Source organism: Ursus arctos, unplaced genomic scaffold (assembly GCF_023065955.2).
Source record: "Ursus arctos isolate Adak ecotype North America unplaced genomic scaffold, UrsArc2.0 scaffold_33, whole genome shotgun sequence".
Lineage (NCBI taxonomy): Eukaryota > Metazoa > Chordata > Mammalia > Carnivora > Ursidae > Ursus > Ursus arctos.
In genome coordinates, this window is record NW_026623019.1 from 13772562 (window position 1) to 13793690 (window position 21129).

Below are 21129 nucleotides of genomic sequence, written 5' to 3' on the forward strand. Positions count from 1 at the left end.
GAGCCACCCAGGTGCCCCAAGAAGTCTTTTAAGGCAGGAAAAATCCTGGTAAAATATAAATAAAACTCAGCACTGCATGATGTTAAAATTTACAAAATACATTATTTCTCAACTGCCATAAGAATTCTAGTGTTTAGACAGCCTGGATAATGTTATCCCTATTTTACAAAAGTAGAAACAGGTTCAGGGAAATTAAATATGTCCCCAAGGTCACATAGTAATAAGTGATGGAGCTGGGATTCAAACTGAAAGGGTTTTCTTGGGTTTATTTTGAAGTTTATACATTTTTCATTTCACAATCTGTGTAACTAAAGAACAGTGCCAATCATCGGTAGCAGGATTGGGGTAGACAGTACTGCATACTTGAAAACCTTGCACTCTACTTTTTCTGGAAAAAGCAGTGCAAACTTAAGAGGAAAAAGAAAAAAAAGTCTGTCCTTCCGGGTTTTTTCTCCCCCTTTCTGCTGTCAGCTGGGAGTTGGTTTAGTGAACAGTGTTGCAAGACTTGTTTCACTTTGTTTCGGACAAGGCTGAGCCACGTATTTCAAACAAAGGGCAACCAATTACTAACTTCTGGTTGCTAGGTGGGGCCCCCTTTCAAACTCTATAAAATCAGAAGCACAAGGCTTCATTTCTAGTGGAAAACGATCAGAGGAGAATCTCTCTTTAGTGCTTTGGAAGAAGGTGGGAAAAAGGGTAAGTCTTAGTTTTCTTTTTAGTTAGTTTTGATTGTTTGGAAAAGTTTACCCATCCTGATGTTACATGTTACCGTTTCTCCAGAGTTTGTGGCTGGCTGCATGTTTTGATAAATCTTTCTGTAAAATCACATTGGGTATTTATATTTTGGAAACCACAAAATAGTAATGTTTTGTTTTACTCAGTTAAGAAATGGAGTTTCACAGATATGGACAGTTTGCTTAATACTGGCTTATTGTACTGTTGGTGAGTTACCATGGAAAAAAAAAAAACAAAGAATGTGTTTTCCTCCTACGAGTTATACATTTCCAAGAGCTGTGTGTATCTTAAATGGAAATCATGGTGGAGGGTGGGTACATGTGGGCAGCCAGCACAGAAGAACAGAAGTGCCAGAGGTGGGTTTTAGGAAACTGTTTCAAAATAGCAGGACTATTTTCTTTTCTTTTTTGTTAAGAATCAAATAGATTCAGACCTCATAGTGATAATCATGCCCTTTGTAATTAACATTTGAAATTACGTTATGTTTATTCATGCAGCATAAATAAATGAGAGGATCCGCTTATTAACCATTTCATTTAAAGAGGGTGTGGCCACAATCTTATTCCTGTAGGCTGTGTCATAGACAGGCTTTTCCAGTGCTGCTTTGAAAACTTAAGGGGAAGGGAAATATTTTCTGGGTGGTGTCAGATAAGTTCTTCCTGTGAATGCCAACTGGGTCCTCCAAAAATTATTCTACTTAGTAGCATCTAGATTGTGAATGAGAACTAATGGCCATAAAACTCCTTAGAAAAGCACAAAGCAAATCTAAAGCAGGGTTTTTACTGGTGTTGGATATATTTGCAAAAGTGAGAGAATTTGAATCATAATATATCCGGCTATTATCCATTACAAGCATTCCTCCGAGAATTTTTTTCAGCCCATTTTGAATGTTAAATTAAATGTCCTGATGTCTCACTTTTAATGCTAGCTTAAGAAAGGTGTGCTTTCTGTTGCCCTGTTTATGTCTAAAATTATATGTGGACTTTGAAAAAGTAACATTCCCCTCTGCACCCGGGAATGTATTTTGGTAGCTGGAAGAGAAGGCACATTGTAAAATGATTCAAATGTGGTCAAGTGCTGGTTTCATAATTCTGAAATGGCCTCCTCTCCAGAAGTTACGTTACCACCCTGGCCCCAGGCTCAACCACATGAGGCAGAAAGCCAACGTCAGACTGATGTGGACAAAACAGTTCATAATAACATTATTCAGAGTTTCATGCTTCATAAGTGCTTTCTCGATCAAAAGATCTACAAAGGTTAATTTCTGTGTATGATGTTAGTTTGCTGAGTTGGTTGTTCTTAATCTTCTCTAGACCCTAGAATTGTATTTAAAATCAGAGCTAAACAACCAAACCAACGGAACTATTATTTTTCAATGATAAACCCAAAGCAGTTTTTGGAGTAAATGAGTTCATTTTTCTTTAAAACAGGATAAAATTTTATCAGAAAGATCAGAACAGACACAATTTATATAATATCTTCCTTAATTACATGCTAATTTTCTCCACCTCCATCCACTTGAGGTGAAATTTAAGACAGGCACTTCAGAGCTCTCATGCATTTTAGATACTGTTCATTCCAACACGTTTATTTTTACAAATGAAGACCCCTGGAGAAGTTAAATGTTTTCTTGAGGCCATACAGTCAAAGAGAATCAAAATAGGGATCAGCACACCTCAATTCTTATTTTTATATCCTATAGTTGGGGAAAACATTTGTTAAATGTATAGATATATTTCCTAAGTAATTAGCACTGATACACTGTTTATTCATTAACACTTATTAACATAGTAAATACCAGGGATCGGAGGTACGTAATGAATAGTGGATTAGCACTGTTCTCATGGCGATGCTGCCAGGGAATATAGATAGGTCAGTAGAAAGTGATAATCCAGAATGGAAGGGGCTAGTGTAGAGGCAAAGGAGGATGCCTTAGGAGAGCACACAAGGTCACCCAGCCGAGCGTGGAAGCAATGAAAGCTTTCTGGAAGATGTGAAGAGGTCTACGCTGAGTTCTTTTAGAAGCAACAGTTTGGCATAGGTGAGCAAATGTGAAGGAAGAAACGGCATTCCAGGCAGAGGAAACACCCTGTCCAAAGACCCAGAAGCAAAACATTCATGAGACTACCTTTCATAAAGTGGTTCTGCATAAGTCACACCATTGTACAGACTAATTGCCTTCTCTCACACGGGTAGGTGTGGGAAGGACTTGTGAAATACATATTCAAGGGGAAAATGGAGCACAAGCCAAATCATTGAAAAATAAACACCCGAGGGCTAGAGCAAACCTTGCCCCAGTCTCCATGGGTTCCCTGTTAATGAATTTGATTCTCAGTGTGAGCTATTAAAAACAACACTCGTGCCACTGTCTTTTGGTCATTAGTTTAAAATAATATGCAATCAGAAGGCATGGATTTATGTATGACTTGATGCTTGCCACTTCTGTCTAGAACATTGTTTTTCCCAGGTAGAAAATGGGAATAAAGGTGCTGTCCTACGCAAGGATTAATTGCTACTGGTATCACTGATCATTCTAGATCATTCTAGGAGGGCATCAGAGACCACAAAACTCAGCTTCTGTAACAGATCTTAGAAGTAGTCTTTCATGAGGCCAACAGAAATAGAAATTGTGACTAACAATAACAACAAAACAACCAACTTTTGTAATAATTTCAATCCTTCAGAAGAGTTGCAAGAATATTGCACAGAATTACCACATACTTTACCCCAATTGTTAATATGCCACATTTGTTTTATCCTCTCCCCCTTCTACCTTCTCACTATATTTATTCTGTAACATTTGAGAGAACACTACAGATATGATGTCCTTATGCCTCTAGCTTAATTCTGTCTCTATATATTAAAAAACAAGGACATAACAATAGTGCAGTTTTTGAAAAATCAGGAAAGTAACTTTGATACAAGCCTTAGTTTCTCAAACTTTGAGTTGGTGCAATTACTAATGTACCATTTCTGGAATACCTTTATCTTATAGCTTAGTAAGCATGGATCTCGCATTCTAACATCTGGGGCTTATTTTTTATGTGTATTTACCCTCCTTAATTCCTTGCTGAATGAGATGAAGAGAGCTCTCTTCTGAAACATAAATATACAAAAAAATACTCATCTCTAGAAAGTTACACATTTATGCACAGATAAATGAGCTTGGTCGGCAGTGCATGTTCACAAACATATCAGTTATTAGAAGAAATTCTGAAATATCGTTCATTTCCGTAAAGGTCAACCTATCTGTAAACGACCAATTTTATCTTCAAATTAGATGAATTTAGGAACTGAGATAAACTTGGTTTCAGAGCTCATTAGTAGTCAGATTAAATATATATTGAGCCAAGATGTATTAATAAAATAAATTCCTAAGTACCTACTATAAATGTTACAATTAAAAAAAAAAAACCAGAAAAAAGAAAATCTTTTGTGAACTCATAGGGTTATCTAATTTACTCTTTTAACTGTACAGTTCTATTTTCTAGACCAAATTATTCTCTGATAGTTATAACAGTAATAATATCTGACATTTGTGTAACATGTAGCAGTCTATAAAATATCTTTGTGTGCATTATTTATCTATAGTTAAGCCAAGTGTTACCTTCCAATTATCGAATAGGTTTTATCAAGTACAAAATGCTGATTTTCATGCAATTACGTAATTATTGAAGAGACAGAATGGTTTAGCAATTCAATTTGGCCAAAAAAAAATTATTTATTTTTTAGAGAGAGAGAGAGTGTGCGCACTGGATGGGGGGAGGGGGGAGATAGAAGTGTATGGGAGAGGGACAGAAGGAGAGAGAGAGAGAATCTTAAGTAGGCTCCACACCCAATGTGGAGCCTGATGGGGGCTCGATCCGACACTGAGATGTCCACAGGAGTGGAAATCAAGAGTTGGGTGGCTCCACCAATTAAGCCACCCAGGCACCACACTCCCCACCCCCTGCCTTTTCGTTCTTTTTTTGGGGAGGGGGGGCAAAATATTTTTGCTGTGGTATTTGTAAGGTATGTTGCAACTGCAATTTTTCTACTAATATATGCAGTTGGCATTAAGCAATTAACTACTAGCATGTGATAAAATCTCTTTCCTTCAGGGCAACTTCTTATATCCTGCCACTAACCCTGTGTCTTTACGCTAAGAGCTAGTAGATATTATTTGGCTGGATTGAGATTCTATTTTCCTCTCATTGCTTTTCTGAGACAATCTATTCAGACTACTTTTCTTTTCCAGACCACACTTTTAGAACATCCAAATTATTTCAGACTATAAGATCTAGGAACTCAGAAGATATGTTACAAAGCTGTCTCCTCTATAGACTCTGTTGCATCAAATTATTCAACCCCCTTATTTTTGTTGTTTTGTGTTATGCAAAAAAATTGATGTATTATGTGAGCATTTTTTAGAAGTGAAAAAATAAAGCACAGTAAAGTTTTCATAAAATTTATTCTGAAGTTGTGAGATTCATTTTTTAAATTATGTTTGACAACATCCTTAGTCTCTGGTCTCTTTTGAAGTTTTTTGTTTTGTTTTGTTTTGTTTTTCCAACTGGAAAGAGTGGAAATACTGGAATGCCTATTTCACTGATGGAAAAGTACTTTGCTAAGTGACCAATCACATCAGTCATTTTGAGTCTTCAGCTTTATGAAGGGCATAGATGAGATTATAAAAATTGAAATTTCAACTACCTGAAACCTTGCCAGAAATTGCTAGAAGTTCTGGATGTGCCAATTAAATAATTGGAAAATGAAACTCCACGTGCCAACAGCAATTGCACCAGATTACGACTGTAATGGGAACTAAAACCTCGTGCAAAATTGTACATCATGACTGTACCTCAGGAAATAACTTCAAATTTATCAGTTGCTGGGGGGTGGGGAAAGGATTACTTTAAATGAATGCACAATATATTGGTTCTTCTCACAGATGACAGAATAGTAATCTGAACAATCCCCATGATAATTAAGTGGAGATAGTTTCTGCTTTAGATATGATTTCCCTCACGTATTTAATCTCATTACTTGAAACTGAGGTTATTTTTCAGCAGGTGTGGCTGAAATACTTTGTCTGAACATGCTGTTCAGGAATCAGGTTATGGGTTTTACTCCTCATGATTCATTTAGCTTCATATCAAGAATTTAAAACTACTGAGATTACCCTTCCAACCTCTTTCAGATGTATTCACGGTCTTAGTCTCCAGAGGAATAAACAAAAGGGTATGGAGGGATATGCTGACCTTGAGCATGGACTCCTGAAAACTCATGCCCAGGATCGCTGATAGCTAACTGTTTTGTGGATAAAACAGGGAACATGTTAGGTTTTAAATGTGCTTCAGGTCTTAAATATATACATGGTTGATTAAATAAAAATACTGCTGAACCGTGATAGCAATTCAAAAAATTTCAAGATAGAGTTTGCCAAAAGGGGGCATCCATGTTGCAATTTCACCCCGATGCTTCCTATTAGGACAAAGAACCTATTATAAAATCCGGGTTTTTTGTGTTGGGTGGAAAAACACGAAGGACTAGTATTTAGGACGGCTCACCTAGGAAGGAATGTAAGTATAGCAATTACTCTGAGTACTGAAATAATTTTATACCAAGGAATGGAAAAGGAAACTGAATTATTTGAGGAAGAAATACCATATTCAGATGGTATTTCTGAATCTTCATCAAACTTCTTTAGCGTTTTGAGTCAGAATCTGAATTTTGAGACAGACAGCAGACTGCCACAGATGGTTTTACCTTATAAATGTAAAACTTTATGCTCTTTCTCTAGCCATTACTTTTCTTTAAGCCCTCACCAATCCTACGCAGATTCTCTAAAGGCCTAGTAAGCAGTCTCCAATCTTTCATCTTGCCCATCTCTTAGCTATTCTCTATGATACAGGATGAGTGATCTTTCTGAAATATAAGAGGAATCATGCTGCTCTCTTCTTAGAAATCCATTCATGTTTTCCTAAAGCTTTGGAGATACATTTAGACTTCTTTGATTGGGCTTCTGTCAACATTTCTTGCTTTGGTAGACTTCTTTCCGTGTCCCAAATATGACAACCTTCTCTCTGTTTTGTTCTCTTTAACTCTTTTGTCAGGTTAATCTTGACTCATTTCAACAGAGGCTCAGATCAGCCAGGACGACCTCGTAGCTTTTGTCTTTTCCCACAGGAAGCACACACTAGCTGAGGCAAGGATGATGTTTCAATATTTTCTGGACCCTCACTGCTTGGCATAGGGTGGATGGTCTATAAATTCAGAGCAGTGAAATAAATCACCAACCCCTCTCTTCAGCCTATATGCTTACTTGTAGAATCATCTGACCCCTAAAGGTTAAGACTGAATATGCCAAAAAAGAGCCAAGTGTCTGAGTGGAAACTATAGGTTTCTGTTCAAGGGTAAGACTCTCCTTGGAAAAAGCTTACACTCAGCATTTTACTATGCTCCTAAAAGTAATCTGAAAGTAAGGTCAAGGCTACTCTATGTCTTGCGTATGTGAGAGAGTAGAGTGATACAGATGTGCGGTAGGTTTGTGTTTTGTAATAGCATCTATCTGTTTTCTTTCCAGATATTTCTTCAAAAATGGCAATGGTATCAGAATTCCTCAAACAGGCCTGGTTTATTGAAAATGAAGAGCAGGAATACATTGTAAGTCAAGGGACGATAAGATAACTTAGTTAAATATCAGAAAAGAAACTAATGAGAGTGAGTGGACATGACTCTATTTCTCTCTCATCCACAGAAAACTGTGAAAGGATCCAAAGGCGGTCCTGGGTCAGCCGTGAGCCCCTATCCTAGCTTCAATCCATCCTCGGATGTCACTGCCTTGCATAACGCGATAACAGTTAAAGGTAACGATGCCTTCCCAAAACACTCCCCTCCTGGACATTTCACAATGGCCATTTGAATGGCTATCAAAAAAAGGACATATGTGGTGGAAAAAGTCTGTTTCATTTTGAAGATAAAAAAGATTTCTTTGTCAAACAATGATATAGTTCCTTTCTCAGCACTTAGGAAATTTTGGTCAAATCAGTAGAATCTCTGTTGCGACGACTGATATTTTTACCAGCTCATTTCTAGCAGAAACTCAGGGCTGAAATCAACACCTCTGCTCACATTTAGGGTTTAAATCAGGATCAAACAGTGCAGCATGGAGGGCTGGGAACAATTTCCTCTTTCTTTCTCCGTCAGATGGATGGAGTGCCATCTGAAGTGATTCCCTTTAATGTCGCCTCCGTGTCCTAGGCTTCTGCCATTTCTGTATTTCTTAGTTTCCAAGAACTTCATTTGGACCATCTTGGTAATTAATTATTTTATGTCAGTTATGCATGATGAAGAAAATGGCTTTTAAAGCCTCGTGGACTTTTATTTGCAGGTGTGGATGAAGCAACCATCATTGACATTCTAACTAAGAGGAACAATGCACAGCGTCAGCAGATCAAAGCGGCATATCTCCAGGAAAAAGGAAAGGTAGGTTGGAGTGGGAAACTTACATATTCAATTTCAGCTACATTTATGTCTTAACACTGTGTTCCCTTCACAACGAAGACTAGGATTACAGTATTTATCCACTTGGTTGCAATGTAATCAATACTAGCAAAAATTTTTGGTTTCAGACATGAGCCGTCTTGGTTCTTTGTCGATGACTTCTCTAATGGAGACCAATCTTTCATTTGAATATAACGAATATCAAGAGTACTATTGGCAATAAAGAATATGTTCTGATTGACATGTGTCTTCTGAAATTTAAACAGCAATTTCATGTCTAAATGTAAAGTTTATATATATAATTTTACTTTAAAAAGTAAGCTTTGTATTTTTTATATCAAAAATGGGTAATTTTTTTTAAGGAATGCAGTTAGAAAATGATCTAATGCCAATGTCTGATTATGGTGCTTATTGGAACAGTGCAAACTCCAAAGGCTGGAAAACTATTAATGCATTATTTTTAAAGCATTCTTCTGTTTCTATCCATATACAAACCACTATGTTTTGAACTTTGTGATTTCCTCCCCCCTGCAAAAGATCAAGGGAACCCTTAAAGGAATCCTTTCAGAAGTTATCAATGAACGCAGCACATTTCATTGTGATCACTCTGTATCTAAAAATTAAAAGTAACATTCTAAATACCATATTTTGTATCTGAATGAAAGGGACTCTAAAAGACGGCTGGATTTAGAAATCAGTAGTAAGATTACCTAAAGGTTAGGGAGCCCCACACTGCTGTATTGCCCAGCATGTTACTTATTAGAAGCCCTGGCTCTGATCTCTTCGTTACAGCCCCTGGATGAGGCTCTGAAGAAGGCCCTTTCCGGTCACCTTGAAGAAGTTGTTCTGGCCCTCTTAAAAACTCCAGCCCAGTTTGACGCTGAGGAACTTCGTGCAGCCATGAAGGTAAATAACCTGATTTAAGCAAAATTCCTTTCCTCAACAAGACTGTATAGGTCAAGTCTACTTATACGTCTTGTTATAACCTCATGCCTAGCACAGGGCATGCCAATCAGTGGGAGTAAAATAAGTGAATGAATGAACTAAATGTTGATGTTAGCAGCTGTATTATTTTCATTCACATGTTGTCTCTCATGGCACGGATCCTATACCTCACTTTTTATGTCTTTGTGCAAAATAATCGCTTTAAACCCATTTTGTTTTTAGAGCAATATAATAGCGTTTATTGTAATTATTAAATATTGTGGATATTTACTAAATACTGTGGGAAATTTACTAAATGCTAGAGTCAAATGAATTTTGGGACCCAAAAACTAGCAAATGCTCTTGAACAAAGTGTTTCCTACATTTCTTTTTAAATTCAGGGCCTTGGAACTGATGAAGACACTCTGGATGAAATTTTGGTATCGAGAACTAACAAAGAAATCAGAGAAATTAACAGAGTCTACAGAGAAGGTACATTTTAATGCCCAACAGTCCAAGTTACCTTAGTCAGAAACGAAATCTGATACACCTTTCTTAAAATTGAACGTGGATGTTAACGATGGGGCTTTGGAAATTCTGCAGAGCAGAATATTTCCTCATTGTTTGGCACGGGTCTGGCACATGCATGCTGCTACTGGACAGCACTCCAGGAGCTAGGGTGCCAATTTGTCACCAGTGTACTGCAATATATGCTTGTCTCACTTCTCAGAACTGAAGAGAGATCTGGCTAAGGATATCACCTCAGACACATCTGGAGATTATCGGAATGCTCTGCTTTCTCTGGCGAAGGTACACCCCATCTAGTGCAGGACATACCTCTTCCTTCATGAAGAGTAAAATGAGATTTCCTCTCTCTCAAAATAAGCACTTGATTCTCTTTTTCTCAAAAAATATTATTTATCTGATTTTAAGGGAATTAAGCAAATCATGGGATTTCATGCTACAAAACAACTTACCAGAGAATGGGACTTTTTTTCAGGGTGACCGATCTGAGGATTTTGGCTTGAATGATGACTTGGCTGATTCGGACGCCAGGGTAAGCAAGGGCTTACAAGCACTCCTGGAGTTGACCTTCCTAGTGGGATAGGTCCTGTGCTGGGTGGGGTTACCACTTGATGCCTCCATGTGAAAGCAAATCTAAGATCCTCTGAGAGACCAATGGCCATTCCCTGAACGATGTTTACCCATCCTGTACTTGAATAGCTCAAGAGAGAAAAATGTGGTCTTCATGTTTTTTAAAAGATTCCATTATTCACAAAGTGGGCACGGATAGAAAGAAAAGAATGAGAATTTGATTTGTCATTCTTAAGAATTGTCCCATTGAGAAAACTCTGAATTTTTATCTTACCATGTATAAGAAAGGGAAAAATAGTTTTTTAAGTTAAGTAGAAAGAGTAAGCACATTGAACATTCTTTTAACAGTGAACAATGGCGTGCTTTATAGATGTAAGTTTATATTGTAAAGACATTGTAGTAATGATATTATAATTATAAAAAATTATAATAATAATAAATAATAATAAAATAATAATTATATACTTCAAAGTATATTGACACACACAGTTTCAGTGAGGTTGTTGGTTATTTATACACTAATCCATTGGCAACATTAGCAAAATTATGCCATTTTAGGGCCTGGAATTTCTGTTAAAAAATTTTTTTAAAAACAACTATTATTTGCATATGCTTTCCTCATGGGATGGTATTATGTCTACAAATTCATCACAGTGAGTTAGTAGGATAGAAACTTAATGTGTCCATACCCACTCCCTTCACAATGCCAGTACGTTATCTTTCACCTAAAATGCACTCATTAACTTTTTCTTGAATAAATGCATACACACCGGATGTTTGCTTGAAAAGTCCAAAAGAAACTTATGTCCATCAGAAGTTTGGCCATTTTAACAGAAATTGTGCAAGCATATTAAAAAACAAAAGTTAGTATTTGAATAATTGCCGATTATAAAAAAATGATTCTTAGTTGCTTGTGACATTTCTGAATTTGCTTTCCATTTTAAGACTCTCAGGGCTGGCTGTTAGATGTGTATTTATGGCACCTATATATGGATTAGTGGGGCCCAGGGGGATGATGGCAATTAACATTTCAAAGTTAACAGAGCATGCTTGCGGTAATAAGGCAAGGATTATCTTTTCCAGTTACAAAAGAGGAAAATCTGCAGTTTCGTAAGGTTAAATTATTTATCTAAGACTACAGAGCAACTAAGTTACAGAGTCAGAATGTGAATCCAGAAATTTTAATATCAAAGTTCAAGATCTAGGTTATGTTTTTATTATTGATGTATTAGTACCACTTGCTGCTAGTTACTTTAAACAATGAAGACCAAAAAAAATTTTTTTAGAGTCCCATGGAGTTGTTTTTATATAGAGCGTACTCTGAAAGCAATTTAATCCAGCAAATACTTATTCTGCAAAAATATAGTCAGTCTCTACTGTTTGCAAGGTGCCCTGAGACATACTGTGAAAGACAGCTGACAAACAGACTAAGGTCCCTATCTTTAAGGAACTTGCATTCTTCGCATTGCCTACTGTGATCGAATCCGACACAAAGCAGCTGCCTAGAAAATCTTTGAAGAGATCTAACATTCTTGTGCAGATATCAAGTCAGCAGATAGTCAAATGTTTACATTTCCTTTTTTAAAAGGTTTCATTTACTTATTTATTTGAAAGAGGGAGAAAGAGAGCACAAGAAGGGGAAGTGGGAGAGGGAGAGGGAGAAGCAGCCCATGAGCTGGGAGCCCTATGAGCAGGGGGCTCAATGAGCAGGGCGGAGGGGGGGGTGTCAATGAGGGGCTCCATCCCAGGACCCTGCATTCACGACCTGAGCCAGAGGCAGATGCTCAACTGACTGAGCCACCCAGGCGCCCCTGTTTGTGTTTCTTGATAGGCTTTATATGAAGCAGGAGAAAGAAGAAAAGGGACAGATGTGAATGTGTTCATTACCATCCTTACCACCAGAACCTATCCCCATCTTCGCCAAGGTAAGGAAAAAAAAAATTCCTGAAAACTGTTTATAGTAGATGTACTTTTTTTTTGAGGACAAATAAAAGAAAGGAAAGAGAGAAGCCTTAATCAGTGTCCCTCTCCTACCAAGTAGATGTAGTGCTCCTGATCCTTTCCTGCTATTTGTGCATTTGTCCAACTTTGTACAGCCACCACTTTATAGTATTTGAAACACGCTTTGTGACTTTGGCAGCCAGAACATGATTTAATTATCTTGACCATTTCTACTCCCCCACAATATCTGGAATAGGTGTGACAAAATCTACACATACAACAGAATGAAATTACAATGAAGAAAAACATTAAACTCGGGAGTAAGTGGGGAAAAAAAAGCCTAGAGATGCTCCCACACCAAAAAGCAACAAGAATTCTGTCCTTCGAGCACTAGATGGGCTCTGAACCTTTCGGAAGCCAAGGCAAAGGGGGGAGTCCTAGTGATTACTTGAAGTTCATTATCTTATAACAGCACACCGATTTTTAAAGATAAAAATAAGAGACATTTAGTCCACAGATCTTTATATAAGGGAAGATCCATTCGGTATGGCATTTAGCTCTGATGTAGTACGTGTCATGGCTGTCAATCACATGCCAGTTCTAATAAATGTCAACACTTGCGAAAACTTCCCCAAAATATACAGGAGCACCAAAATAGCCACAGGAGTTACATTCCCAGGAGAAGATGGAGCGTCCAAAATATGCCCAGTTGAGTAATTAGCTTTAAAACGTGTGTTCTGAAATTCAGTCATCCAAAGGAATGTTTTGCGTCAATTACCCTGATTTTGCTAGTTTGCTAAAGAACAGGATGCTTTGTACCTCTCTTAGCTTAAATTTAATATTCAGTGTTCCAGAAGTACAGCAAGTACAGTAAACACGACATGAACAAAGTTCTGGACCTGGAGATGAAAGGCGACATTGAGAAATGCCTCACAGCTATCGGTATGTAGTCACGGAGGGGGAAGGCTTTTCTGACTTGACACAATCAATGCTGTCCCACAATTAAAAACAACAACAACAACAACAGGGGTGCCTGGGTGGCTCAGCTGGTTAAGCTTCTGACTCTTATCTCACCTCAGGTCTTGGTCTCAGGGTTGTGAGTTCAAGCCCTAGGCTGGGTTCCATGCTGGGTGTGGAGCCTCCTTAAAAATAAATAAATAAATAAATAAATAAATAAATAAATAAATAAATAAAATAAAATAAAATAAAATAAAAATAAACCCAAAAAACTAAGATATAATAAACTTATGTTTTATATAGAGGCAACATGTAAGATAATGACTATGAATATTTAGCTAAAGGTATGTAATGGTGTTCTTAATAATTACATTAAAATATTATATTAAAATAGTATGTTTAATATAATATTTGAACATATAATATTTATAATATTATAATAAAATAGTAATTTTTCAAAAAGATGGACAGGTGGGAAATACTTTCTGAGCATTTACTTATGCCAAGTGATGCCTGGGCATGGCTCAGAGGAAAGTCAGAGTGGTCATTATGAGCATGGGGTTTGGAAATAAATAAATGCAGATTCAAATCCTGGTCTGTCACTTGCTGACTGAGTCATCTTAGACAAGGAGGTCTCCAGGGGCTTCTGGAAAGGTCTTCAGAAGAAAAGGGCTTTAAAGGTCTCCCATGCTATTCCGAAGACCTGGGAACCTATGTTCTAAAGCAGTGCTTCTCAAACAGGAATGTGTACACGAATCCCCTGGAAATCTTGTGAAAATGCAGATTCTGATTTAGCAAGTCTGTAGTGGGGCCTTCGGATTCTTCATTTTGAACAAGCTCCCAGTTTATGGCAATACGTTTGGGTCCACAGATCACACTCTGAGTAGCAAGGTAGAGAATATTACTAATGGCTGCATCTGTTAGTGTTTTATCTGGCCGTTGCCTTGTGTTAAAGGCAAGTCCTATTTCACTTGAAAAAAAAATTCTTATTATGACATGAAGAAAGTATTTACATGACCTTTAACACCTCCTGGTTTCCGCATTTCCAAGAAGAGGATACTCAGGATAGCAATGAACCAAAGTTGCTGTTGAGTGGATTTAAGAAGAGGAGATAGTGATGTTGTCAGGGAAAAGATTCCTTAAGACCACCATCGAGAGAAAGCTTTTCATAGGCCAAATATCCCCTAGTAAGTGGGGGATGAGGAACAGGAATGGAGAATGGAATCTTGCTGGTAAAACTTCCACACGCGTCTTTCGTCTTCTGTGGTAAATATGTCCACTAAAGTGTGCCTGTCTTGCAGTGAAGTGTGCCACAAGCAAACCCATGTTCTTCGCCGAGAAGCTTCATCAGGCCATGAAGGTAACATTCAATTTTTATGCTTTGCTTTATGCTTTGCTGAGGGGTAAAATTATTGTTTGTGGAGGAAAAAAAAAAACAGAAAACTTCGTATTGTTTGCAAACCACACTTATTTTCATATCTTCCCATTAAAAAGAATCATTGTTCCATGTAATGCAAGAGGCAATACACATACTAATTGGAATACAATTCTGCCAGATTTGGTTTTTTTTGTTTGTTTGTTTGTTTTTACAGGTAAGATAGTCGGGTGAGCTTGTCGGTAGTTTGTGGTTTACTCGTTGTTTGCATAAAACCTGAGTCAGCAGAGAAAGGTTCTCTGTACGTTTTCTTTTAATGTGTGATTTTAGTAACCTGCTTCCGCTAAGGCTGTGGGTTTTATAATTTCCTCCTTTCTAAGCGTCACTTGCCTTTTTTATTATTCTGTCATCCATGGATTCATATTTCATTCTAAGATTTTAAAATGTCATCTTAATATGGAAGTGGAAGGTGTTACTCAGATAGATTTACAATCCCACTTCAGCCACTTCACTTGAATTTTATTCTCTAGCATGCTTCGGGATGCTGCCTGTATACAGGTATTGTGAAAAGTTATTCGGTTGTCTTTTTTTTTTTCCTTTGCAACTCCAAAATTAGGAGGTCACAAGAGAAAAAGGAGAGAGAGATATATCTGACCATTCAATTAACAGGAAAGAGTCCTTCCGAAATGATAAAATGATACGCATTGTGCTACCCTGTGGTAGGCAGTACAGCCCCAGACAGACTCATGCCTGCTGCTATGCGGGGGGGGGGGGGGGGGGGGGGGGGGGCGGATTACCTAGGTGAATACCTGGTATGAGAGAAGAGCAGGAAGAATCAATGTAGACTTGCCGTCTGCTAAACGGAGCCCTGCTTTTTAAACAGGAATTCACCAGATGAGAGCAGGGGTGGAAGAGATGGAGGGATAAAGTTGTTCCCGGGGAGGAGTTTGTGTGACTCTTTCAAGATAATAAATGTAATGAGAGGGACGGTGCAGAGTGGAAGAGGCTGTGGAATTAGGTAGGCACTGTACACCCAGATAAAATGATTCATTTTCATCCTAAAAGCCACCAAAGACCATGGAGGGTTTTAAATAGATGGATTCAATGATCAGATTTGCAATTTAGAAGGTTCACGTTCTTTGTAATCTTTGAATAGTTTAGGCCCAGGAAAGACTGGATGATGGAAGACCAATGAGGAGGGTAAAAGCTCTTACATACTGCTGAGGCAGCAGTCAGGTTGCTGTCATTTTATTTCCACCTGTGTCAAGTGCATGGGTGTGTGTGTATGTGTGTGTGTGTGTGTGTTTTAATGAATGAACAAAAGAGCTTCACATTCAAACCTATACCTGCTGTATTAAGAGTATGCTCTGACTATGACATTTGCCATCATTTGCTTTAAACAGGGTTCTGGAACTCGTCATAAGACATTGATCAGAATTATGGTTTCTCGTTCTGAAATTGACATGAATGATATCAAAGCATGCTACCAGAAGTTGTATGGTGTCTCTCTCTGTCAAGCCATCCTGGTATGTTGTGATTTTCATAATGCCACCTCCAGAAAAGGCAGTCCTTTTTGCAACTTCTTCAAAGAGAAAAATTGACTTACATATCTGTAGATTTAAATGTAAGATTAATTTGTTATATTAGGATATGTAATATATAAGTAAACTTAACTTTCACTGGACTAGTGAGCTCTCTACTGAAAAACTACACAAATTTTTCAGTAGCCATGAAAATATTTAGTTTTTCCATACATAAATATAGCAAGCAGAATATTTTAGTAGGGAGATAAAATGATATATTTTGCAATGAATATTGATCAGAGATTAGAAACTTAATTATTTTAAGTTTTCCTTAATTTTGTTATATGTAATATATAAAAACATATGTAAAAACATGTAAAAAAAAGTTTAAATTTTCATTATAATGTTAAAAATAGAAAGACAAGTCAAGGGTTTTAAATTTATTGAAAGATTGAAAGACAGATGACTATTTCAAGTTAAGTTGTCACTTACACTGGGTAACTAAATCTACCAAGAAAAGGTGAGAAAATCACAGGCTTATCACTTTCTCCCTGGTGAATGAGTCAGATAGCCTTCACTATGATATGAAATTATACTGTGCTCACTCAATTCTGTGTGATATTTCATTCTTGGAAAATAATGGCTCCAGTGTAAAACATAATCAATATAATCTAAATCTTGAAAGCTATTAATTTTTATATAGTAATCGATTAACAAATATTAGTTATCTTCTATATTAACTGTATTATTTAAATAAATGATATTCTTATCAAAGACCCTAGAGTTTACATACTGTGATATATGTTCCACACCTGTTAATCTATAAATACATAATTCTTCTATAATTAAAAATACCTTATATTGATTATGGCTTCAGGTAGGATTAAGTATACTCTATTTCTTAATCAACAGGATGAAACCAAGGGAGATTATGAAAAAATCCTGGTGGCTCTCTGCGGAGACTAACCTTCTTTTGATGATTGCAAGCTTCTTGATCAGAAGACTTTTTAATCATATCTTTTCATTCCATATCATAGACTTAAATAGGAAAGTTTTCTCAGCAGGATTACAGTCTAGCTAAATGCTTTCTGAAAAATATACCCTAAATCATTTTTATATCACACTCCATATAATAGAAGTTTTTTTAAAAACTATATTTATCCCAAACTATAAAAACCTCATAAACAGGTTGTCCTAGTAACATTACCTAAGAAAGATGTTTGTGCAGAGAAAATAAAGTGATTTTGCAGGACAACTGTGTGTCATTGGTTCTTCTATTCTGATTGTGTGTGTGTGTGTGTGTGTGTGTGTGTGTAATGCAGTGGTTTAACTTTTATCAAGGGAAAGGAGCTTGAATCCTAAGTTATAATCATTTAATGAAAGAGATTTTGCATATTAAAATTATTAAAAAATTAAAATATATTCACAGAGAAATGGACTCCTTACATTTTATCATCTGGGTGCAGATAATTGAGAGCATATCTGTGTAATAATGTATTTATTGCATCAGCATTGTAATAATTGAACATTCTGCTGTTTCACAAACCAGTGTGAAGATGAAATGATAACGGCAATGAAAATCTCTTTTTTAAAAAATGGTAGTTCCATGTTGAGTTTTCAAAGAAACCGTCAAGCTATTTCCAGAGTAGCTATACCACTTCACTTTTCCATAATAAATGTATAAATGATCTAGTTTCTCCACAACCTTGCCAGTGTTTGATATTTTGTGTAAAGTGTGAAACTTAGGTCAAAGCTCTTTTTTTTCTTATGGATGTCCAATGGCTCCCACACCATTTCTTGGAAAAGGTATCTTTCCTCTAGTGAATCGTTCTTGCATTTTGTATAAGAAATTAGTTATTTTTCCCTGAGAGTATTCTTACCACATAGGCAGTAATTTAATTTAATTTAATTTAATTTAAATTTAGTTTAATTTATTCATCACCAAAAGAATCAAGTTGGGTATTTAGTTTCTGCCCATCCTAGCTGCATTCATCTGATAGTAGCTTTATTTGCCTTGATTCCTGCTCTTCGGTTTCTTCCACTTATACCTGGTCCCATGCATCCTATGGAACAATCATGATGACTTGGGCCATAATATATCAGCCAAACTGAAGCCGATAGATATACCGCTTACTATAGCCTCTGAGTTTTTTAGGTCTTTCGTTATTACCTAAGATACCTCCTTTGTGTGCTTGTTTGGTTGGAGAAGTACCTGAGGGGGAAATCAGAGGGAACCTGGGGCTGGTACATTGAGGCAGGATGGACTTATCAAGGTATTTTTATCAGCACTATTATAACAAATAGGGTCAAGATGGTAGGAATATTTCTGCCAGTCAAGACTGCATCCACGCCTCTTCCACTTCTGAATCAATTTGAGAGAAACCTCCTCAGTGCGTTACTATCTCTTTTCCTGCCCTTCCATCCCTGCCCTTGTCTGCTCCTTTCTGCTCTCCTCTAGAAGGTGATTCAGAAGATGTTATCATGCAGGCTCTCTTGCCTTCTGACTTCTGGCTGAAGTTAGTGGTAGAAGACGGGAAATCAGGAGGAGGTGTTCCTTATCCCACCCTGATTCTACGCAGATTTATTAGCATTTTTGTTCTTCTACAATTACAATTCCTTGTCAATGGCTCCAGCTCTCAACACTTTCCTCTCCTTGCCTCTTGGGTCCAGGGATTCCTGCTCTTGTTCCTGGGTGCTGCAACATTCCATGGGGCGTCCTTTAGTCTGCTCACACCTCTGAAAATAGTTCCTTAATTAAAACCCTCATTAAAATTCCCAGTTCGATGTGCCAACTGTTTCCTGCTAGGACCCCTCTGATAATACTTCCTCAAAGTGCTAAACTACTTGTATTATCAAAAACTAATTGAGGGGCTCCTGACTGTATTCCATACACTAGGATAGGTAGGTGGACACAAAATTGCACAGAAGAGTAGTAAGCAAGTAGTGATATAAAGACAATTTTTAGAAGATAAAAATATACAGCTCTCCATGATCCATGCAAGAAAAAAAAAATTAGGTCAGCTTCATTAAAATGGAGAACTTCTGCTCTGCGAAAGACACTGCTAAGAGAATGAAAAGACAAGCCCCAGACTGGGAAAGAATCTTTGCAAAACAAACATCTGATAGAGCACTGGTTTCCAAAGAACTCTTAAACCTCGACAATAAGAAAATAGACAATCTAATTTTAAAATGAGCAAAGGATCTGAATAGGCACCTAGCCATAGAAGATATAAAGATGGCAAATAATCATATGAAGATATTTAACGTGTCATTAGGGAATTGCAAATTTAAAGAGCATTGAGACACTAGTATACACCTATTAGAAGAGCCAAAATCCATTCCATGTGGAGCAACAGGTACTTTCATTCATTGCTAATAGGAATGCAAAAACAGTACAGCCATTTTGGAAGACAGTCTGGCAGTTTCTTACAAAATTAAAAGACAATGTTACTGTACAATTCAGCAATGACACTGCTAAGTATTTACTCAAATGAGTTGAAAACTTATATCCATACAGGAACCTATACACAAATGAGTATAGCAGTTTTGTACATTATTTCCTAAACTTGGAAGCAATCAAGATGTCTTTCAGTGATTAAAAACAAAACAAAACAAAACAAAACGAGTACATTTGTGCACCGAAATATTATCCACCCGTTAAAAAAATTAGCTATCAAGATGTGGAGGAAAAGACACGGAGAAATCTTAAGTACATATTGGTCAGTGAAAGAAGCCAATCGGAAAAGGCTGCACACTGTGCGATTCCATCTATATGATGTGATGCAAGGACAGCAGAAACATGAGTGGTTGCCAAGGGATTAGGGTGAGGAAGGGAGGGACGAAGAGGTGAATCACAGGACATTTTTAGGGTAATTAAATTATTCTGTATCATACTGTGATGGTGGATCCATGACATTATGCATCTGTCAAAACCCAGAGAAGTATACAACCTAGAGAAATGTCCAACAGCATCAGAGACCATGTAAATCATGGATTTTAGTTAATAATAATGTATCAGTGTTGGTTCAGCAATTGTAACAATGAATTGCAGGGAGTACCAGCTAAGGCAGGATGTTAATGATAAGGATAACTGTGAGACACAGAGAGAGAGGGTGTTTGGAACTCTGCACAATTCTGTTGTAAACCTGAAAGCGTCCTAAAAAACAAAGTGTACTAAAAACCAGTTCTCAACTTTTGAAGCTTAAGATACATCCAGAGGCAAAGAATTGTGCAAAGGATGACAGTATAAAGATGATTATAATACAGACACATATGAAATATTTTAGCAAAATAGGAAATAGGTGACAGAATTGGGGAAAAAGCAACAAAATGGGGAATGCCTGAAGAATGAATGGTATTTCATTTTGTTGAATGGATAAATGAATAAATTTGTTTACCGAGAATCTTTCATTGTTAAAAACTATTTTTAGATGCTGAATTTTCTTTTTTATTCCTCAGACAAATCTGTGAGGGGGGGTGTTATCTATTTTTTATAGATGAGAAATCTAAAGTTCCCAAAGGTCACTTGACTTGCCCAAGTTCACACAGTATGTGAACGAATGGATGTAAATTTGAACACAGGTCTCCTGACCCCAGATCCATCTCACTGAAGTTATGGATGGGAAGAAAGGCCAAAGGAGTGAGACTGAATGAGAAGCTGCTTCAGAAGCCACTTTGTTTTTTGACAAAGATGTTATTTTAATAATAAGTAAAAATAAAAATGTCCTCTTCTGCGTACAGTGATAGCTGTGTGTGTGCGTGTGAATCTACTTCACAAGGCCACGTAAAGCAATTTATTCATTGTCAGTTTTCTTTTTTGATAGCTCATTTCCCTTTAATGGTTCGGTTTAAAGGCAAAAAATGATTGGAGATATAAACGTCAACTATTACTTATAAGTGTATTTATTATCAGGATTTGATTGACAAAGAGAAAGAAAAAGATGACAGAAAGTCTCAGCTCCATGACCAGAAACCGAAATTAAACATGATGCTAAGAAATCAGTTTTTCCAGACAAGATATTCCTCTTGGTAAACTGTGGTATAGGTTAAACCTCTGACAATATTATGCATAAAATTGTTAAATTCTAGGAAAAC

At 37.0% G+C, this 21129-nt stretch overlaps 1 protein-coding gene across 3 annotated transcripts; it reads left to right on the plus strand.

Moving 5' to 3' along the window:
• Positions 1–450: 450 nt before the first annotated feature.
• On the plus strand, positions 451–17290 carry ANXA1 (annexin A1). 3 transcript variants are annotated; one of them, XM_026518833.4, is made up of 13 exons: positions 451–696; positions 7301–7380; positions 7475–7583; positions 8108–8202; positions 9013–9126; positions 9546–9636; positions 9875–9954; positions 10145–10201; positions 12071–12164; positions 13027–13122; positions 14439–14497; positions 15916–16038; positions 16948–17290. In XM_026518833.4, the coding sequence occupies exons 2-13, from the start codon at positions 7315–7317 to the stop codon at positions 16999–17001; spliced, it is 1038 nt and encodes a 345-aa protein (XP_026374618.1). In that variant the 5' UTR covers positions 451–696; positions 7301–7314; the 3' UTR covers positions 17002–17290. The 3 variants fall into 3 exon arrangements, with proteins under 3 accessions (XP_026374618.1, XP_057161517.1, XP_057161516.1); XM_057305534.1 differs by having other exon boundaries at positions 478–696; positions 15916–17290; XM_057305533.1 differs by lacking the exons at positions 15916–16038; positions 16948–17290 and having other exon boundaries at positions 478–696; positions 14439–14761.
• The last annotated feature ends 3839 nt before the right edge of the window (positions 17291–21129 follow it).

What these genes read in the sequence shown, in the direction of transcription:
- ANXA1 (XM_057305533.1), top strand. Translation starts at nt 7,315, where the DNA reads ATGGCAATGGTATCAGAATTCCTCAAACAGGCCTGGTTTATTGAAAAT. An exon ending in ATGAAGAGCAGGAATACATT is followed by an intron (nt 7,381 to 7,474) that starts GTAAGTCAAGGG and finishes TCTCATCCACAG; the next exon opens with AAAACTGTGAAAGGATCCAA. An exon ending in ATCTCCAGGAAAAAGGAAAG is followed by an intron (nt 8,203 to 9,012) that starts GTAGGTTGGAGT and finishes TCTTCGTTACAG; the next exon opens with CCCCTGGATGAGGCTCTGAA.